General features: G+C 37.1%; 1 protein-coding gene across 11 annotated transcripts in view; it reads left to right on the top strand.

Moving 5' to 3' along the window:
- The window catches only part of MIA2 (MIA SH3 domain ER export factor 2), a 135,987-nt gene that overhangs the window by 56,153 nt on the left and 59,010 nt on the right, over nucleotides 1-20,824 (top strand). For 8 of the 11 annotated variants that reach the window (XM_066277885.1, XM_066277884.1, XM_066277883.1 and 5 more), the window contains 10 exons: nucleotides 1,696-1,827; nucleotides 4,850-4,871; nucleotides 5,498-5,586; nucleotides 9,870-9,935; nucleotides 13,979-14,089; nucleotides 15,220-15,291; nucleotides 16,143-16,247; nucleotides 17,067-17,189; nucleotides 19,021-19,138; nucleotides 20,531-20,577. In XM_066277885.1, the coding sequence (XP_066133982.1) occupies nucleotides 1,696-1,827; nucleotides 4,850-4,871; nucleotides 5,498-5,586; nucleotides 9,870-9,935; nucleotides 13,979-14,089; nucleotides 15,220-15,291; nucleotides 16,143-16,247; nucleotides 17,067-17,189; nucleotides 19,021-19,138; nucleotides 20,531-20,577 (885 nt within the window). Of the gene's footprint in view, nucleotides 1-10; nucleotides 167-1,695; nucleotides 1,828-4,849; nucleotides 4,872-5,497; nucleotides 5,587-9,869; nucleotides 9,936-13,978; nucleotides 14,090-15,219; nucleotides 15,292-16,142; nucleotides 16,248-17,066; nucleotides 17,190-19,020; nucleotides 19,139-20,530; nucleotides 20,578-20,824 lie in introns of those variants that run through there. The other 3 variants (XM_066277888.1, XM_066277881.1, XM_066277882.1) reach the window with 3 other exon arrangements.

Raw genomic sequence — 20,824 nt, 5'->3', positions numbered from 1 at the left:
GTAAGTCCAGGCGCGGTCAGGGTTACTTGGCCCAGGGGTCGCGGAAGCCGCCTGGGGAAGGAAGCAGCAGACATCGGCTGTGGGGCCTGCGCGGCTGTGGTGGGAGGTCCTGAAGCCAGTCTTCATCTGCCACCGGGCTCCGGCCTGAGTCCCCGGCAGTAGCCAGGTTGGTGGATGTTTGCGCCGTTTTGTGTGGTGGAAGGGGACCTGGAGATGAGGAAGGTGAAGAGAGCCTTTGCTTAGTGGGACTTTACAGAGGTGTTTTCAGTGTTTCCCGATTCCTAAAACGAATGATCGTTTCCGTCATGTTATTTTGAACAGGCGTCAGTGACACGCAGTGCTCCCGACTGTACGAAACTTAGGACCTGATCCTCTGAGATGAGTTCCTTTTAGTGATGAAACTAATCGTTCTGAAAGGATGCCCAAGCCTGGACGGGGACTTGGGATGCTAATTATACATTTTCTTTTAAGATGCCCCTTTGAGATGCTTTACCATAAGTGAGATTGTTCTTCCCCTTTCTGTTTTCTTGTTATGTAAAAGATCGTGTTAATGTAAATTGTAGAGATATAAATTCCACATGTTCTAAATTATTAGGTTCGGTTTATAATCATGTTGCAGAGATTTTTCTGAGTTTCTGTAGTTGTCTTTGTTGTGTTTAGGGCCATTTATGTTGCTGTGTTTAAAAAAAAAGAATTTTCAGTAAAAATTTTAAAAAGCTCTCTTAAATATTGAGGGAGTTATGATTATTTGTTTATTGTTATGTAAATTAAAAGTACAGTTGTCATGGTATTCCTATACATGTGACAGTTTATGGAGATTCTAAATGGACTATGACATAATTTGGGCCGCTGGTATCATGCTGTTCATTAAAGGAGTTAAGACAAAAAAGTAGGACAAAGTAGAAACTGATAAAGTGCTTACGGAAGCATGTATAGAAAGTGCTAGGGAAATTGATCCGTGGGAGAGATGACATTTTCTAAAGTCTTCAGAAAAGCCTTTACAGGCTGAATGAATAGTTTAGGAGGAGGCATGAAGCAGCATGGTGTGTGCATCAGACTAGGAGCTATATTACTAGAAGTGTAAGGTGCGCTCAGGGAGTGATGTGCAATAATGCTTGCTGGAGATATACAGTAGTTTCCAGGTGATGTAGGTGCTGGAGAGCCATTGTGTTTTTATTTAACACTTTAGGCTAAACTTAATTCCTCATAATGTAGCTAAAGCACGACCGAAACCAACCTTTACGAAATATTTGTATACAAAAAAAGAAACCGCAGAGAATAAGTTACAGATAATTTAGCCTCTGGCACATTTTAATGCATTAGACACCATTTTAGCACCCATCTCTACATTTAGTAAAGTCTGTGTCCCAAGAGAGAATGACTGAAGTAGAAATAGTGGTTTATCAGCTTAAGATCAAATATTGGTTTCCTTCTAGAGGTCCTCCCCCTTTATCTGTGTGATTAGCTTTGAGGAAGACCACCTACCTTTCTACATCAAGATTGATAGACCATTATTACCCCTTGCATGCAGTTTCCCATTTCAGTAGAACACAGACTAGCAGATGGTTCTCTGCAGTGACCCCTTCAAGATGTCCAAGTAGATATATCCAATAAACCGGAGTTATAAACCCAGAGCTGTAGTCAGAGATTTTGTGAATTTCCATCATAGTGGTGATTAATTTTCTTGTCTTGAAGGTTGTGGCAGCATTGCCTGAAGATATGAGAAAATATTCTAATCCCTATGGTTTTCCATGGGAATTGCTGATATGTGCAGCGATTGCTGTATTTTTTGCTGTTTTCTTGTTTTTGTGGAGAAGTTTTCGATCGGTAAGTAACTAGTGCTGTATATGAATGTTTATTTTGTCTTCAGATTGAATACATAATATGAGAAACACATCTTTTATTTTAAGATAACAAGTTAGGTTGTAGTTGTGTGGGTTATTCATGTTAATGTGTGGCTACTAGAAACTGAATATGGATTTAGAATAATTAAAAAAAATTATTGATTTGAGAGAGAGAGAGCACGCAATATCAGTTTGTTGTTCCACTTATTTATGCATTCATTGGTTGATATTTGTGCCTTGACCAGAGATTGAACCTGCAACCTTGGTATATCCGGATGATGCTCTGTCCAACTGAGAACCCAGCCAGGGCCTAGAGGAATTTTTTAAGTGTAAAAATTTTAAAGAATTTCTTTGTAGAGCTAATACTAAAGCCCTATATTTATTATTCATTTATGGTCTGTGGTTTTGTTGTTTTTTTGTTTGTTTTTTTGAGTGAGGGAAGGGGGAGATAGACAGACTCCCACATGAGCCCTGATCAGGATTCATCCAGCAACCCCTGTCTGAGGCTGATGCTTGAACCAGATGAGCCACTGGCTGAGAGAGAGAAGTGGAAGAGAAGCAGATGGTCACTTCTGATGTGTGCCCTGACCGGGGATCGAACCCGGGATGTCTGCACCAGGCCGATGCTCTATCCACTGAGCAAACAGGCCAGGGCTGGTCTATATTTGTTTTTAACAGTATATTAAATATCTGAATATAGCTCTCAACCTGGAAACAAAAACACTGACTATCACTTATATTTAGGTGATCCTCCCTCATTTCATTCCCCTGCCTCCTTATATTACAGGTAACCTTGTCCTGGATCCTGTGTTGATTATTCCCATGCCTTAACTTTTTTTTGATCCTATCTACATATATTTCTCTAAAGTATAGTATGTGATTTTACTTCATATTATGCTGTATGTCATGTTTTGGAACTTTTTTATTCCATCCTATATTGCTAACAGTCATCATATTTTTGGAAGAGGCTTTAATTTTTTTTTTTATTTTGACTGCTTTAGAATGTACATTTTAAGAATATTCTAAAGTTTATAGATTTTGTGGTCTTGGACATTTGGGTTCTTTTCAGGTTTTTTTTTCCTATTACTATTAGTACTGCTGTATATATATGTTTTGTATATATGTGTATATATATTTTTATATATATGCAGCATAGTGGTTAGACAATCACATACTTTACAAAATGTTGCCTCTGAAATTGTAATACTGACCTGTTAACCGTACCAGATGATAATTGTGGAAATTTCTTCTGCATTTTACATTTTTATCTTTTTTGGGTACTACTATGTGTTAGATGTTAGACTTGACACTTAAGACTTTCATATCACTTAACATAAAAATTTTTTTTTGTAGTCTTCTGTTATCTTTTGCAGTAGTTCTTCAATGGAATGTTTCAGTTCACTAATTTATTCCTCATCTTTACCCATTCTGCTGTACCTTGACTTTTAAATTTTGTCTCTTTTAATTTTATCCCTGTACATCTTCTGTAGATGATTTAAGTCCCTATTATTATTTTTTTAATTATTTTTTTATTTTTTACAGAGACAGAGTGAGTCAGAGAGAGGGATAGACAGGGACAGACAGACAGGAACGGAGAGAGATGAGAAGCATCAATCATTAGTTTTTCATTGCGCGTTGTAACACTTTAGTTGTTCATTGATTGCTTTTTCATATGTGCCTTGACCATGGGCCTTCAGCAGACTGAGTAACCCCTTGCTGGAGCCAGCGACCTTGGGTTCAAGCTAGTGGGCTTTTGCTCAAACCAGATGAGCCCGCGCTCAAGCTGGTGACCTCAGGGTCTCGAACCTGGGTCCTCTGCATCCCAGTCCGACGCTCTATCTATTGCGCCACTGCCTGGTCAGGCCCTATTATTTTTTATAATTGCTTATATTATTACCTCTACCCTAAATCTGATCTCCCTATAAATAGATATTTTTCTTTCATTGTTTGAAAGAGAAAGGTTAAAGAATAAAAAGGTTGTATTTACTGTTTCTATATAGTCAATTTAAAATCATGGCCCTATAGTAACATTTCTCAAATTGTGTGATTTTGAATATTAGCACTAGTAGAGATGATAATAGGGGCTTCCTGAAATAATTTGTTTCAGGGTCAAGTATGTTTGAGGAACAATGGGCTAAATGAAATTAAACAGATATTTTTAAAATACAGTTATTTTTCAGCCTGATCTATGGTGGCACAGTGGATAAAGCATCGATCTCGAACACTAAGGTCACTGGTTTGAAGCCCTGGGCTTGCGTGGTTAAGGCAGATATGGGAGTTGATGCTTCCCGCTCCTCCCCCCTTCTCTCTCTCTCTTTCCTCTCTCAAAAGTGAATAAATTAAAAAAAATATATAGTTATTTCAGAGCCTTAATATGCTAATATACCATGTGAACTTTTATTTATTTATTTATTTATTTTTATTTATTTTTTTGCATCTTTCTGAAGCTGGAAACAGGGAGAGACAGTCAGACAGACTCCCGCATGCGCCCGACCGGGATCCACCCGGCACGTCCACCAGGGGCGACGCTCTGCCCACCAGGGGGCGATGCTCTGCCCGGGGCGTCGCTCTGCCATGACCAGAGCCACTCTAGCGCCTGGGGCAGAGGCCAAGGAGCCATCCCCAGCTCCCGGGCCATCTCTGCTCCAATGGAGCCTTGGCTGCGGGAGGGGAAGAGAGAGACAGAGAGGAAGGAGGGGGGGGGTGGAGAAGCAAATGGGCGCTTCTCCTCTGTGCCCTGGCCGGGAATTGAACCCGGGTCCCCCGCACTCCAGGCCGACGCTCTACCGCTGAGCCAACCGGCCAGGGCCCCATGTGAACTTTTAATAGAAAGATATTAAGATGTAACATTTTTCTCATTGGACATAGAATACTTTGGTTAACTTAAATCTATAGTGAGTCAATAAGAAAAGTTTTATTTTTAAGTTTACAATATAAATTATATAAATTAGATTTATGTGAATGTGTATTTGTTTTAATACTATTCGGTTTAAAATTTGTTTCAGATTAGAAGCCGGCTTTACGTGGGTAAGCTCTTTTTTCTACTTTAAACCTCATCATTGTTTATAATTTTAAAACTTAAAACAATTTACACATAGTAATATTAACATTTTAAACTTATTTGAGTAATATTGATTGGTTAATAACATTATGTAATTTTTGATGTACAAGATTATATATAATTCCACATATGTGTACTTTATTGTGTGCTTACTACCTGAAGCCTAGTTTTCTTCTATTACCACAATTTTGTCCCCCTTTCCCACTTGTAACTACCATTCTGTTATTTGTATCTGTGAGTTTGTTTCTGTTGTTTTGTTAGTTCGTTTGTTACTTTTTGTTTTATATTACACAAGTGAGTTAAATCATATGGCTTTTGTCCTTTTCCATCTGATTTATTTCACTTAGGGTAATACTTTAAAGATTTATTCCTGTTGTCACCAGTGCCAATATTTCATCTTTTTTATAGCTAAGTAGTATTCCATTACATATATTTTATACAGTCTAATACACATCACATATTCCTTAACCAGTCTGTCAGTGGACACTTAGGTTGTTTTCATGTCTTAGCTATTGTAAATTATGTTGCAGTGAACATAAGGGTACATATATCTTTACAAATAAATGTTTTCATGTTTTAACTTTTTGTTTAGAAAGAGAGAAAAAGCTTGCAGTTGAACTTTCTACACTAATAGAAGAAAAATGTAAACTACTTGAAAAATTTGGTGTCATACAAAAAGAGGTATGATGTTTTTGAAAATGTTAACATTTATGTTAGAGTCAGAGGACTTTATATTTCTCAATACAGGTACTTCTTTGTAAGTTTCTTTTTTTAAAAAAAATTAAGTGAGAGGAAGGGAGGCAGAGAGACAGACTTTTGTATGTGCCCCAAACAGGATTCACCCGTAAAGCCCCCTATGGGGTGATGTTATGCCCATCTTGGGCTATTGCTCTGTTGCTTGGCAATTGAGCTATTTTTAATGCCTGAAGTAGAGTCCACTGGACCTGTCCTTAGCCCCAGGGGGTCAACTCGCTAAAACCAACTGAGCCATGGCTGCGGGAGGGGAAGAGTGTGTGTGTATGTGTGTGTGTGTGTGTGTGTGTGTGAGAGAGAGAGAGAGAGAGAGAGAGAAAGAGAGAGAGAGAATGAGAAGGGGGAGGGGTGGAGAAACAGATTGGGTTCTTCTCCTGTATACCCTGGCTGGGAATCAAACCAGGGGCATCCACACGCAGGCCAGTGCTCTACCGCTGAGCTAACCAGCCAGGGCTGTAAGTTTAAGATTATTAATACTTTGTTTGCATAGTATGAGAGTTCACTTGCTTTTTATATTACTAGGTTTCAATTTGCCTTTTCCTGACTAAGGATGTTAAACACTTTTTTTTTATATGTTTATTGGCCATTTAGATATACTTTTTGTGATCCTTCCTTCTTCCCTCCCTTTTTTCCTCCTGTTTTCCCTCCCTCCCTCCTTCCCTCTCTCCTCTCTTCTCTCCCTCCCTTCCTCCTTTCCTTTCTTCCTTCAGAGAGAGACAGAAACAGGAAGGGAGAGAGATGAGAAGAGTCAATTTATAGTTGTGGCACTATATTGATTTCTTCTCATATGTGCCTTGATTGGGCACCTCAAGCTGAGCCAATGACCTCTTTCTTGCTTGAGCCAGTGACCTTGGGATCCTGCTGATGATTTTGTGCTTAAGCCGGATGAGCCTGCACTCAAGCCACAGACCTTGGGGTTTTGAACCTGGGACTTCATTGTCCCAGCTTGATGTTCTGTCAACTACCTATATGAGTCATGCATTTTTATTTTTATTTTTATTTTTATTTTACATTTTTTAAAATTTATTTATTCATTTTAGAGAGGAGAGGGAGAGACAGAGAGAGAGAGAGGAGAGGCAGAGAGAGAGAAGGGGGGAGGAGCTGGAAGCATCAACTCCCATATGTGCCTTGACCAGGCAAGCCCAGGGTTTCGAACTGGCGACCTCAGCATTTCCAGGTATTTTTTTTACATTTTTAAAGGTATAGTTCTTTTTGATATGTAGAATTTTCTCCTATATTTTGGTTACAAGTCATCAGAAAGGCAAGCCCAGTATTTGACATCTCTCTCTCTCCCTCTCTCTCTCTCTCTCTCTCAGACACACACACACACACACACGTAGTAAATACTAGGCTAAGAAACTGAGCAGAGATTTTAGTAAACTTGGGAGCTGAGAGGACAAATATGGAGTTCCGGGCCTGATTAGCAGGATGAGCCATGAAGCTCAGATTTTAGGATGGGACCCTGTGGTAGGCTGAAAAATGACCTCTCCAAATTCCACCCTCATCCTCCAAATTTCCGGATGTGATTAAGGATCTTGAGATGGAACAAATACATGGATGATATTGGTGGGTCTTGTATAATCCCAAGAGGCCTTATAAAAGGGAAAAGGAGTAAAGTCAGGAGAGAAATGATATGAAAATAAAAGCAGAGAATGGAGTGATGTCGCTATGAGCCAAGGAATGTGTATAGCCTCCAGAAGTTGGAAGAGGCAAGAAACAGATGCTCTCCTGGAGCCTACTTAAAGACATAGACTTGCTGATACCTTATTATAGCATTATAAAACTAGTTTTAGACTTCTAAATCCAGAACTACAGTTGTAATTTTTTTTCCAAATAATATTTTGTGTCACAGTTGACCTGACAGTTGATGGACATTTGGGTTATTCTCCTTATTGGCTATTACGACATTTATGTACAAGTTTTTGTGTGAATATATGTTTTCAGTTCTTTTGGGTATATACCTAGAAGTAGAACTACTAGATCTATATTTAAATTTTGGAAGAACTACCGAATTGTTTTACACAGTGACTATGCCTGTGTACATGTCCACCAGCAGTTTGTGAGTGTTCTAGTTTTTCCACATTCTTCCCAACGCTTGTTATTGTATGTCTTTTTGATTATAGTCAGTGTCTCACTAACAACTCTGTTATTTGTCCTCTAGGAGTCTGTTTCTCTTGGTCACTTTTTCAGTTGGTTCTCAGTCAAATATTGTCTTTTTGAATACCAAGTTATTTTATTTTGAGTATCAGTGATAATATAACAAAAATTGTATAGATAATTTTGAAGTGGGTAATACTATCTTTCTCTAGTGTGGATTTGCCAGTGAGGAACATTTGAAATTTTAGATTACTTTAATCATAGATTGAGATATTTGGAAACTTGGCCTCAGTTTAAAGGCTTAGTCTAGGCCTGGTGGGATAGCTCAGTTGGTTAGAGCAGCGGTTCTCAACCTGTGGGTCGCGACCCCGGCGGGGGTCGAACGACCAAAACACAGGGGTCGCCTAAAGCCATCGGAAATACATATTTTATTTAAAAATGTATTGTATAATAAATATGTATTGGAAAATACATATTTGAGAACCACTGGGTTAGAGCATTGTCCCAAAGTGCAGAGGTTGCTGGTTTGATCCCTGGTCAGGGTACATACAGGAATAGATGTTCCCGTCTCTCTCCTGTGTTCTTTTTAATTTTTTTAAATTTTTTATTTTTTTATTTATTTACAGAGACAGAGAGAGAGTCAGAGAGAGGGCTAGATAGGGATAGACAGACAGGAACGGAGGGAGATGAGAAGCATCAATCATCAGTTTTTTTGTTGCGACACCTTAGTTCATAGATTGCTTTCTCATATGTGCCTTGACCGTGGGGCTACAGCAGACCGAGTAACCCCTTGCTCTAGCCAGCTACCTTGAGTCCAAGCTGGTGAGCTCTGCTCAAACCAGATGAGCCCGCGCTCAAGCTGGCAACCTCGGGGTCTTGAACCGGGTCCTCTGCATCCCAGTCTGATGCTCTATCCACTGCTCCACCTCCTGATCAGGCTCCCTTCCTATCTTCTAAAATCAATAAAATAAATATTAAAAAAATAAAATAAAACAAAGGATTAGTCTGTTTCTGGTTTAGACTTACTTATAAGGTAGCCTGTGTGGGTTGGTATTATTATATTCTCCTGCTGCTATAACAAATTACCACAAAGTTAGTGGCATAAGCTAACATATATTTATATAGTAAGTCTAACTTGTCAGTTCTCAATCATGATGTCTGTAGGTACCAGAAGGTCTATTGTGATTCAGCATTTCTTATTAGAGTCTGAAGTTGAAGTTACAAATTGAATTCCAAATGAAATCAATTTCTTAATTTTTTATTTCTTTATTTGTTACCAATTAATATCCTCAAGAACTTGTTGAAATTGTAATATTTGATTTGACTATCTTTTAACTGTTCTTCTAGATGTAATTTATTAGTCTGTTTAAAAAAATTTTAACGGGCATTTAGCATGCTTAAAGAAGAGCAAAAACTGGAGGGCAAAGGCATTTATTTACTTAAGCTTGGTGGTATTGTGGACAAAATAGAACACCTGTTTATTCTCAAGACATTGAATTTACTAAATCTAGCAGTGAGGTTAGCTGAATTTTTACTTTAAAATGAACATTTCAGAAGTTTTTCTCAAATTTTAGCAATTTAAAAAAATGTTTATTTTTAATATTGATAAATATAATTGAATATAAACTAATGATACAACTTGAAAATTTGATAGTTGAATCTGTAGATAAAAATCAAAACAATAGTAATTTTGATTCAAGTAAGAATATAATGAACTAGTCAAATTAGGGGAAATAGATGTAAATACTGTTTAATTTTTTAAACATTTTATGTTCTCTACTTGCTTTATTTGTTTGATTTGAAATAGAAGTGAAAGTTTCTTATGGCCACTTAGTATATATTTCTCTTTAATGAATAGGTAGATTTTGGTCAGCTCTCTCAGTATTATGTGTGAAGTTCTGCCATTTGTTACCCAAGCTAATGGGTTGTGATGTGTTAGATGCCCTGACTTTGTTTCTTATAGAGGTCAAATTTGAAGAACTTAAAGCTAGGTAAATCCAAATTAACTTAATATACCTGTGAAAGTAGATTCTGTCTGCTTCTTAGACATGTACACAGATACAATTTGGAATAAAATTTGTAGAGTTTTTACTTACAGTATTGCTTTCTTTCAGTCTGAAGGCTTAGAGTCATTGAAGGATTCCAACTTTGAGGAGTCAGCAGAAGCTCAACGTTTGGAGGTAAAATAAATAGTATAATCATAAAAGCTGGGAGAATATTCTTACGAGATAGCATAAGCTTTAAAAAGTAATGTATCTTCTCAAAACTATTTCAAAGGAAATGTAAAGGAGCATCTCTGGATGTTAAACTTTAAAAGATGTTAAATATAGGAAATAGAACTTTAGTAAGTGGCATGAAATATTTTAAATATTTGAGCTGTGGTTGCTAACTTATTTTTGTTGTTGTTTTTCTTTTTTCCTGAAGTGAGAAATGAGGAGGCAGAGAGACAGACACCCACATGTGCCCAACCGGGATCCACCTGGCATGCCCACTAGGGGATGATGGCTTGGCCCATCTGGGGCATTGCACCTTGCAATTGGAAGCCATTCTAGCACCTAATGTGGAGGCCATGGAGCCATCCTCAGCACCTGGACCAACTTGGCTCCAATGGAGCCTTGGCTGCAGAAGAGGAAGAGAGATAGAAAGAAAGGAGAGGTGGAAGGGTGGAAAAGCAGATGGGCGCTTTTCCTGTGTGCCTGGCTGGGAATAAAACCTGGAACTTCCATACACTGGGCCGATGCTCTACCACTGAGCCAACTGGCCAGGGCACCAACTTGTTTTGAGTGAGATTTCACTGGAATCTAGGGCACCCTAGCAGCTCTTTATTCTTTATTCCTGAGAAATGTATTAAGGTGACCATTTTTTTTCTTTTTGATTTACTTTGCTCCAGAAATAAAAATAGAGTTAATTTTTATAAATTTAGGAATAATGGGTAACAGTAAATTATGTAAATTGTGGCAGTGCTTGCCTTTACTTCATCCCCTGTATATTAGAAACTGACTGAAATTAGAGCAGAGATTTATATATACAATGTGTCCATAAAGTCATGGTGCACTTTTGACCAGTCACAGGAAAGCAACAAAAGACAATAGAAATGTGAAATCTGCACCAAATAAAAGGAAAACCCTCCCAGTTTCTGTAGGATGATGTGGCAGCATGTGTGCATACGCAGATGATGACGTAACACCATGTATACAGCGGAGCAGCCCATGGCCATGCCAGTCAAGATGTGGACGGTACAGAGGAAAGTTCAGTGTGTTCTGTGGCTCGCTAAATTCAAATCCGTGACCAAAGTGAACATGAATATCGGTGCGTTTATAACGAAGTGCCACCATATAGGAATAGCATTACTCGGTGGGATAAGCAGTTGAAGGAAACCAGCCAGAAACCCTGTTCTGGTAGGCCATCAGTCAGTGAGGAGTCTGTAGAGCAGGGGTCCCCAAACTATGGCCCGCGGGCCACATGCGGCCCCCTGAAGCCATTTATCCGGCCCTCGCCGTACTGTCTGAAGGGGCACCTCTTTCATTGGTGGTCAGCGAGAGGAACACATTGACTATTTCATTAGCCAAAAGCAGACTCATAGTTCCCATTGAAATACTGGTCAGGGCCTTGGCCGGTTGGCTCAGCGGTAGAGCGTCGGCCTGGTGTGCGGGGGACCCGGGTTTGATTCCCGGCCAGGGCACATAGGAGAAGCACCCATTTGCTTCTCCACCCCCTCCCCCTCCTTCCTCTCTGTCTCTCTCTTCCCCTCCCGCAGCCAAGGCTCCATTGGAGCAAAAGATGGCCCGGGCGCTGGGGATGGCTCCTTGGCCTCTGCCCCAGGCGCTAGAGTGGCTCTGGTCGCTCGCGGCAGAGCGATGCCCCCGGAGGGCAGAGCATCGCCCCCTGGTGGGCGTGCTGGGTGGATCCCGGTCGGACGCATGCGGGAGTCTGTCTGACTGTCTCCCGTTTCCAGCTTCAGAAAAAAAAAAAAAAAGAAATACTGGTCAGTTTGTTGATTTAAATTTACTTGTTCTTTATTTTAAATATTGTATTTGTTCCCGTTTTGTTTTTTTACTTTAAAATAAGGTATGTGCATTGTGCATAGGGATTCGTTCATAGTTTTTTTTATAGTCCAGCCCTCCAACGGTCTGAGGGACAGTGAACTGGCCCCCTGTGTAAAAAGTTTGGGGACCCCTGCTGTAGAGGCTATACAAGATAGCTACCTAAGGAGCCCTAAAAAATCTGTGCATGAGCCCACATTGAACTGCACTGAATAGGTATGAAACTGGGAGAGTTTTCCTTTTATTTGGTGCAGATTTCACATTTCTGTCGTCTTTTGTTGCTTTCCTGTGACCGGTCAAAAGTGCACCATGAATTTACAGACACACTGTATTATCAGCAGGAGTGTGCTGGTAAATATTTAACAACTGGCTATCTGAAAAGCAGAAGCCCTTATTTATAGCATTTGCTGAGTTCTGTTGTATAACTACTCTGACGGTGATCAACTTCAAGATGTCAACATGGTATCACTGAATTTAGAGTTTGAGAGAGCTATGCATAGTCAGCTCTTCTGAGTTAGGTATGATTTGGAAACAGGAAGGAAGGTTTGTTGCTGGCTAAACTCCCAAGAGATTACCCAAGGTCAGTGGTTGGCAAACCGTGGCTCATGAGCCACATGCGGCTCTTTGGCCCCTTGAGTGTGGCTCTTCCACAAAATACCACATGTGGGTGCTACCTCAATAAGGAATGAACCTACCTATATAGTTTAAGTTTAAAAAATTTGGCTCTCAAAAGAAATTTCAATTGTTGTACTGTTGATATTTGGCTCTGTTGACTAATGAGTTTGCTGACCACTGCCCTAGGTAATGGGAGTGCCTTACTGTTTTTAGATGGAAGTGTTATAAAGAGTAGAACACAATAGATTTTCTACCTGTGTTCTACATGTTCAGTAAGTCCAACTTGTCAGTTCTCAGTCATGATGTCTGTAGATATCAGAAGGTCTGTCGTGATTCAGCATTTCTTACTAGAGTCTGAAGTTGAAGTTACAAATTGAATTCCAAATGAAATCAATTTCTTAATTTTTTATTTCTTTATTTGTTACCAATTAATATCCTCAAGAACTTGTTGAAATTGTAATATTTGATTTGTTGACTATCTTTTAACTGTTATTCTAGATGTAATTTATTAGTCTAAAATATTTTTAATGGGCATTTATGCTTAAAGAAGAGCAAAAACTGGAGGGCAAAGGCATTTATTTACTTAAGCTTGGTGGTATTGTGGACAAAATAGAACACCTGTTTATTCTCAAGACATTGAATTTACTAAATCTAGCAGTGAGGTTAGCTGAATTTTTACTTTAAAATGAACATTTCAGAAGTTTTTCTCAAATTTTAGCAATTTAAAAAAATGTTTATTTTTAATATTGATAAATATAATTGAATATAAACTAATGATACAACTAGAAAATTTGATAGTTGAATCTGTAGATAAAAATCAAAACAATAGTAATTTTGATTCAAGTAAGAATATAATGAATTAGTCAAATTAGGGGAAATAGATATAAATACTGTTTTTAATGACTACAGTAAGTATGTATTTGTTCTGCTTTTATTTTGGCCTACATTACATTCTTTGAATTTTTGGTTTATTTATTTTTTAACAAGTTTGTTGAAGGATCACAAATAGCACAGGTATGTTTACTGTATTTAATATCCAGTTGGAATAACCAATCAGTTTAAATTTAGAAGGTCACAGAAAATATGTTTTAATTCAATGTGGATTATTATGAAATAATCTTGATTGTTTTTTAATTTATTTTTTATTTTATTATGCCTTTGATTTTATTACATTGGATTTATTTCTCATTTTTGCTTTTTAAATGCTTTAGGGCAGATGTTGACAAACTAGACTGAGCTTTCCACCTGTTTTTGTAAATAAAATTTGGCACACAGCCATGCCCATTCATTACGAATTGTCTTTGCTTTCTCATTACATAAGCATAGTTTAGTAGCTGGATCAGAGACTGCCTGGCCTGTAAGCCCAGAACATTAGCTCTCTGGCTCTTTATAGAAAAAGTTTGCTGACCCCTGCTGGAATTGCTATTATTTCAATGTTACAAAAATGAACAAATATGTAAATTAAACTTATTTAACTTAGAGAATATCTGTTTTGTTATACTTATCTGATTTATCCCAACCAAAAACTCCTAGGTCTATCTTATCAAGTTGGCTTCCTCTTTTAGGCAATCTGTGAAAAGCTGCAGAGTTCCAAATCTGAATTTGAGGATGAAATACTTTCTCTAGAAAGAGAGTTAAAGGAAGAGAAATCTAAACATTCTGAACAAGATGAACTGGTAAGGCTTCTGTGCTTGAGGAAACTGTAGGTAAAAGAAAGAAATGCATTTTTTAAAATTATGGTATGTAATGCAGTGATTTTCAACCTTTTTCATGTCTTGGTACACATAAACAAATTACTAAAATTCTGTAGACAACAAGAAATATATTCTCTGTTTTGCTGATCTGACAAAAAAATTGGTATAATTTGATTCATTCACACTGGACAGCTGTTGTTGTGTTGGCTGTTGTCAGTTTTTTATTATGTATTTGACAGTCCTTAGAGAAAGAAGTCAGTGCCCCAACTAAACAGTCATTATTGCATGGTTTAAAAATGCTTGCGGCATACTGGTTGAAAATTGCTAGTTTAAAGTATTGCATACACTGTAAAAAATTTAAAGAATGCAGAAGGCTATAAAGTGGAGAGTAAAGATTTTCAGATCCACTATCTCTTTTCATTTGCTAGAGGTTACTGTTATGTTAAATTTCTTGCATATTCTTATAGAAATTTTTATATGCTCTGTGGAAGTAGCTACTTAAATTTTTTTTTTTAAAGATTTTATTCAGTTTTCAGAGAGGAAAGAGAGAGAGAAAGAGAAAGGGAGGGAGTGGGAGAGAGAGAGAGAGAGAGAGAGAGAGAAGGGGGAGGAGCAGGAGCACATATCAACTCCCATATGTGCCTTGACCAGGCAAGCCCAGGGTTTCGAACTGGTGACCTCAGTTGTTCCAGGTCGACCCTTTATCCCACTGCACCACCACAGGTCAGGCATAGCTACTTAAATTTAATTTGAATGATTACATATATAGATTTTACTTTATCACTCAAAAGGTATGTTAAGCACATTTTAACTTTCCTTTGTTATTCTATTTTAAAATCTTTCTTAAGGAAGATCTTGTCTGTGAGATCAATTAGTAAGATATGATATTAGTGGACTTTTGGAGGCTATGTAGCTTAAATGTCATGAAATTTAAGGTGAGATAAAATACCATTATGTAACTTTAATGTAAAATCCTTTATGCAAATGGCTGAGAAGTTTTCTTAATTTGAACCCTCAGCTTTTTGAGGAAAACCTTTTAGGTTAACAGTATATCTAATGTATATGGCATTTTGGAAACTGAAGGACTTTATTAATTGATACCAACTTTTCAGATGGTGGATATTTCAAAAAGAATACAGTCCTTAGAAGACGAATCAAAATTACTCAAATCACAGGTAGCTGAAGTAAGTTGCATTAGTCTAATAGATCTGTTGCTTTTGAAAATCATTTTAAATTTATTATTTTATGATTAAAGGATATTAGAATTTGAGATAAAGGGATCTTTTCTATATATGTATTATGTATATATATATATATATGTTAAGTGAGAGAGAGATACAAGAAGGGAGAGAGATAAGCGTGAACTCGTAGTTGGATCTTTTTCATTGATTGCTTCTCATACGTGCCTTGATGGGGGTGGGCAGGGAAGGCGGCACCTCAAGCCGAGGCGTGACCCCTTGCTCAGGCCACCGACCTTGGGCTTCCAACCAGTGACCTTTGGGCTCAAGCCAGCAACTTTGGCATTAGGTTGATGATCCTATGCTCAAGCTGGTGACCTTGGAGTTTCTAACCTGGGACCTTAGCGTATACATTTTTACAGTGTATATTTTTATGCAAGGTATCTCAGGAAATTTTATTTTTTTATTGGATAAATACTTATTGAGGAAGTGCTATGTACTGGTCGTTGCTGAAGGTGATTGGCACTTACATTAGTAGACAAAAAGAGAGGAAAACTCTCATGGAGTTTAAATTCTGGTAAGACAGGCAGATAATAAAAAGTTAACTAAACTTGCTGCATAGGACATTTAGGGTTATAAGAGGTTAAATCAATGTTCGAAGTCACATGGCAAGTTAGTGTTGGAGCCATGACTAGATTATGATTCTAGGCCAGAGTTTTTTCCGCTGTATTATGCTGTCTCTTCTATTAATATTGACATGTTTTTTACTTTAATTCCATGTTTGAAAGAATATGTTTAAAAAAGAGCTATTCTGTTAAACTGATGGTTATAAACTTGGTATGTTGTTTTTTACTTAGACCAAAACAACCTTCAAAATATTTCAAATGAATGAAAAACGACTTAAGGTAGCTATTAAAGATGTTTTGAGTGAAAATTCTCAACTTCAGGAAAGCCAGAAACAGGTTTGTACTGTATAGAGACTTTTCAACTTGTATTTATATATCTTCTGAGCATACTGATGACTGACCCATGAGAAGGGCAAGTGCTTCTGGAGACCACAAGAGGAAAACAATCTCCTATATGTCCTTTTGTATTTCTTTTGTGTAGGATAATTTTTTTTTTTTTTTTTTTTTTTTTTAGAATTTTATTTATTGAGTTTTTTGTTTATTTGTTTTGGGTTTCTTTTTTTTTTTTTTTTTTTTTTTTTTTTTTTTTTTATTTTATTTATTCATTTTTGGAGAGGAGAGAGAGAGGGAGAGAGAGAAACAGAGAGAGAGAAGGGGGGAGGAGCTGGAAGCATCAACTCCCATATGTGCCCTGACCAGGCAAGCCCAGGGTTTTGAACCGGCGACCTCAGCACCTCCAGGTTGATGCTTTATCCACTGCGCCACCACAGGTCAGGCTGTGTAGGATAATTTTTAATACAAGTAGGATGGTATGTTATATGGAATATAAGGAGTGGTAAGGAATGACCAAATCTGACATATATGTATATCTCAGAAAACTTTTTATTTGATACAAATTAATCATGTTAATCAGTTGAAGACTGTTTAAGTATCTGTTATTTTACATTACCACTCTTTTGGAAGTTCTTTGCTGATAGGAGCCCACTATTTCTTTCCTGCTTCTATCCCTTCTTCTCCCTTCATTCCCTCCTTTCTTCTCTTTCTCTTTTCTCAGCAATAAACACACAATGTATTTGTATAATACGTATTAATGATATACTTAATTATATAAGTAAATATGATGTGGTTTTTTTTTCGGTGGGGTTTGGATTTCAGCTTTTACAAGAAACTGAAGAATGGAAAGAACATGTGAGTGAACTTAATAAACAAAAAGTAACATTTGAAGACTCCAAAGTATATGTAAAACAAATTCTATGTGATAAAGAAAATCAGATCAAGGTAAATGGCCCTGCTGATTTTAATGACTGAGTCAGCTAGAATTTGATAGTAACTCTGAAATGTGAAAAATTTTGTCTTAAGCAGCTTTTATTTCGATTATTTTGCCAATTTGCGGATGTGTACTTTTTAGCATACATTTAAATTTGTACCAGTATTGTCATTCTTGCTGCCAAATGTCAACATTACAGTTGTTCCTTTACTCCTCTCCTTATTTTAGCATAGGTATTTAATTAAGAAAGAAAAAGAATAATGGATTTTACCTTTGCCTTTACTTCCATCTGTTGATAAGAGGTTGGAAAGAATTTTAGAAAATGGACAGATGAAGTTAAATGTATTGGCTGAATATCTTTAATACTGGGGTTAGCTGGTATATGTACTTTTACAGAGATGAATAACTTTTAAAGAATAAATGTAATTGAAACTTGTCTCCTTCTTCTACACTCCTTTCTGCCTACTTGTTTAAATCTTAAGCTTCCAAGCTGGAAACAGATACTCAGGTGTACAAAACTTACATGCTATAATCTACACAGGGAAGTGGATGTTATTGTCTTGAAAGCTATATGTTTTGTTTGTTTATGTTACTACTAAGACTGTTTTCAAGATTCCATCTTTAGGAGTTGTATTCATAATTTGGCATATTTTTTATTTTTTTTCCCTAAATTCACTCTACTAAAGGACTTGGAATTCTTCCTAAACAAAACAGGATTGAGATGATAATCCCAAACTCTGCTCAAAGTGGTAGGCCGTGCTATTTATGTTGGATCTCTCTAGAGAGAGCTGGTTGAAATGTGGAACTCGTAGTGCAGAGTGGGTGTTTAGGTGGGCCCTTCCACAGAAATACATAGATGGCACATTTTTTATCTATGGTGCTAGAAAATATTCATTCAAGAAAATGCAAAAAAGTACTGTTGGAAAACCTTTGAAGCTCCAATTCAGATTCACTTTTATAAATTTTTTTCTTTATATCAGTTGAATCAGCTAGTTGTTTACTTTAATAAATTGAATCTGTGAAATCTAATCTTTTTGTATATCATGTACCTTGCTTATAGATTTGACTTCACACAAAATTTACTCACATATTAATGACCACTCTTACTTGTGACATGTGAAAAATGTCATATAAGAAAATATTTTGTCACTTTATAGTCATGTGATAATATTTAGTAAAGATGGGCCGTTATCAAGAATTGTATTTGATTTAGGAATAAACAGCTTTTGTTTTTAACATTCAGAATTTAGTAGCCAATAAAGTTAGGTTTTTCAGAGCATGTATATATCTCATTACCAGAGCTTATGTACTGTTATTTATGTGCACTGATTTTTATTTATTTATATTTATTTATTTATTTATTTATTTTTGTATTTTTCTAAAGCTGGAAATGGGGAGAGACAGTCAGACAGACTCCCGCATGCGCCCGACCGGGATCCACCCGGCACGCCCACCAGGGGCGATGCTCTGCCCACCAGGGGGCGATGCTCTGCCCCTCCGGGGCGTCGCTCTGCCGCGACCAGAGCCACTCTAGCGCCCGGGGCAGAGGCCAAGGAGTCATCCCCAGCGCCCGGGCCATCTTTGCTCCAATGGAGCCTTGGCTGCGGGAGGGGAAGAGAGAGACAGAGAGGAAGGGGGGGGGGTGGAGAAGCAAATGGGCGCTTCTCCTGTGTGCCCTGGCCGGGAATCGAACCCGGGTTCCCCGCACGCCAGGCCGACGCTCTACCGCTGAGCCAACCGGCCAGGGCCTGATTTTTAGACTATAAGTATACATTCACAAGTTGTAAATTATTAGCATGAAGCATCACCCTCTCTTTTTTGTCTCGTTTGCTAAATGTCAAGTCTCTGACTGAACGCTTGTTAAAGATGCAAGATTGGACTGCTTTGCTTGGAGAAGACTTAACGGATGATAACTTAGATTTGAAAATGAAGAGTGATTCAGAAAATGGTGCACTCTTAGGTATTAAATGACATTGTATGTCCTTTTAGTTCCCCATGTGCACAATGTTCTTTATAACCTTGTGCTTTGGTCTGTCTTGTTCATCTTTCTCTGATACTTTGTCATTTCTCACTGTCCCTTACAGTTATCCTTCCACAAAATATTGCCTTTTCACAAAATCTTTCTCTAACTCCTCAGACAGATTTACAGCCTCCTTCCCTCTGTTCTTTTTATATATTGTATGTATCATCATTACAACAAGTTTCACATTGTTTCATAATCATTTTAATGTCTGTTTCCTCCTGTACTGCAAGCTAATAAAATGTTTGGATGAGTACTTTGAAAAATGAGCATTATAAGGCTGCGGGCTGGGTGCAGGAAGTGTTGGGTGGTGATGGTAAAGGGTTTCTTTCTGAGGTGAGGAAATTCTCTGAACATAATGAAAACCATTAAACCATATACTTTAAGTGATTACATTTTATGGTTTTTCAATTATACCTCAATAAAGATGTTAAAGATAAAAAAAAGAAAAATGAGCATTATATAAATAAATACCTCAGGATACTTTTTGTGTTGTTTTATTTAGATAGTTCAGAGGGTTATAGTACTTTAAACTTGGCCATTCCAAATTGTTATTGCTGTTGTTGGTTGCAGTCTGTAAAATCAGGAAAAAAGTTCACTACAGTTGCTCACTGTATTCTCAGCTAATTCCTTTGACTTAAAAAAAAATCTTTTGTATTTTGACACAATTATAGATTCATAGGAAGTTGCAAAAGAGTACCTAGACATCTTATGTAGCTTTCACCTAGTTTCCCCTGATAGTTCTTCTGACTTTTGTGTCTTTTCCCTTTTCTCTCTCTTCACACCTACATAATTAACAGATTTATTAAGGAGACGATAGGATTTTTAAATAAATTTCTTTGATGATAAAAATAATGCATTGGAGGAAACTTATACTTCCAAAGTAAATAAATACAGTTTTGTTTGTGCTTTTTTTTTTTTTTTTACTTCTGCTTTATTTTGTAAGAAATATTCTTTTCCTAATGAGAAAACTCATGCTTGTTTAGTATTATTTTAATTTGGAGTATAATTCTACTCATATTTTGTATGATGAAGGAATCCAAGAATAGTTGAGACTGGGACTATATTTAAGTGAATACTAAATACTTGTAACTCTGTTCTTGGAGTTAATAGTGAAGACCCTTATTAATTGCTGTTATAGTACTACCAAGTTCTTTTATTGTTTAACTTCTGGGAGCAGGTCTAAGGCCATTCTGCCTTATATCAAATTCATTATTGTAGCAAGAAGAGGGATTATAAGGCTCTAGTTGAGTGAATTAGTAAAATCATTTGTTTGTCTCTTGGCAGTGCATTTTCTTTTGTAATTTATTATGTTTTTGTTTTTTACAATAGATAATCAACCAAAAGGAGCTTTGAAGAAGCTGATTTATGCTGCTAAGGTTTGCATTACTACATTAAAAAAAAAAAAAATGAAATAGAACATGGATTTAACCCATACATCTTTAGTAACTATTTTAAAGGTCCATTTTGTAGTTACCATATAAGTGGTCAGAATTTTCAGTAATTAGAATTATCTTCACTTTTTCTTTTTTATAATAACCTGAGAAATTCATATCATTAATTTTTAGAATTTATTATAAAAATTTTTAAGGTCGGCACTCAATTATTTTGGATGAGGAATATATT

The sequence above is a fragment of the Saccopteryx bilineata genome, chromosome 4, assembly GCF_036850765.1.
Source record: "Saccopteryx bilineata isolate mSacBil1 chromosome 4, mSacBil1_pri_phased_curated, whole genome shotgun sequence".
In the NCBI taxonomy this organism is placed as follows: Eukaryota; Metazoa; Chordata; class Mammalia; order Chiroptera; family Emballonuridae; genus Saccopteryx; species Saccopteryx bilineata.
The sequence above is the reverse complement of the archived record's forward strand: the minus strand, read 5'-3'. Positions and strand labels throughout refer to the sequence as shown.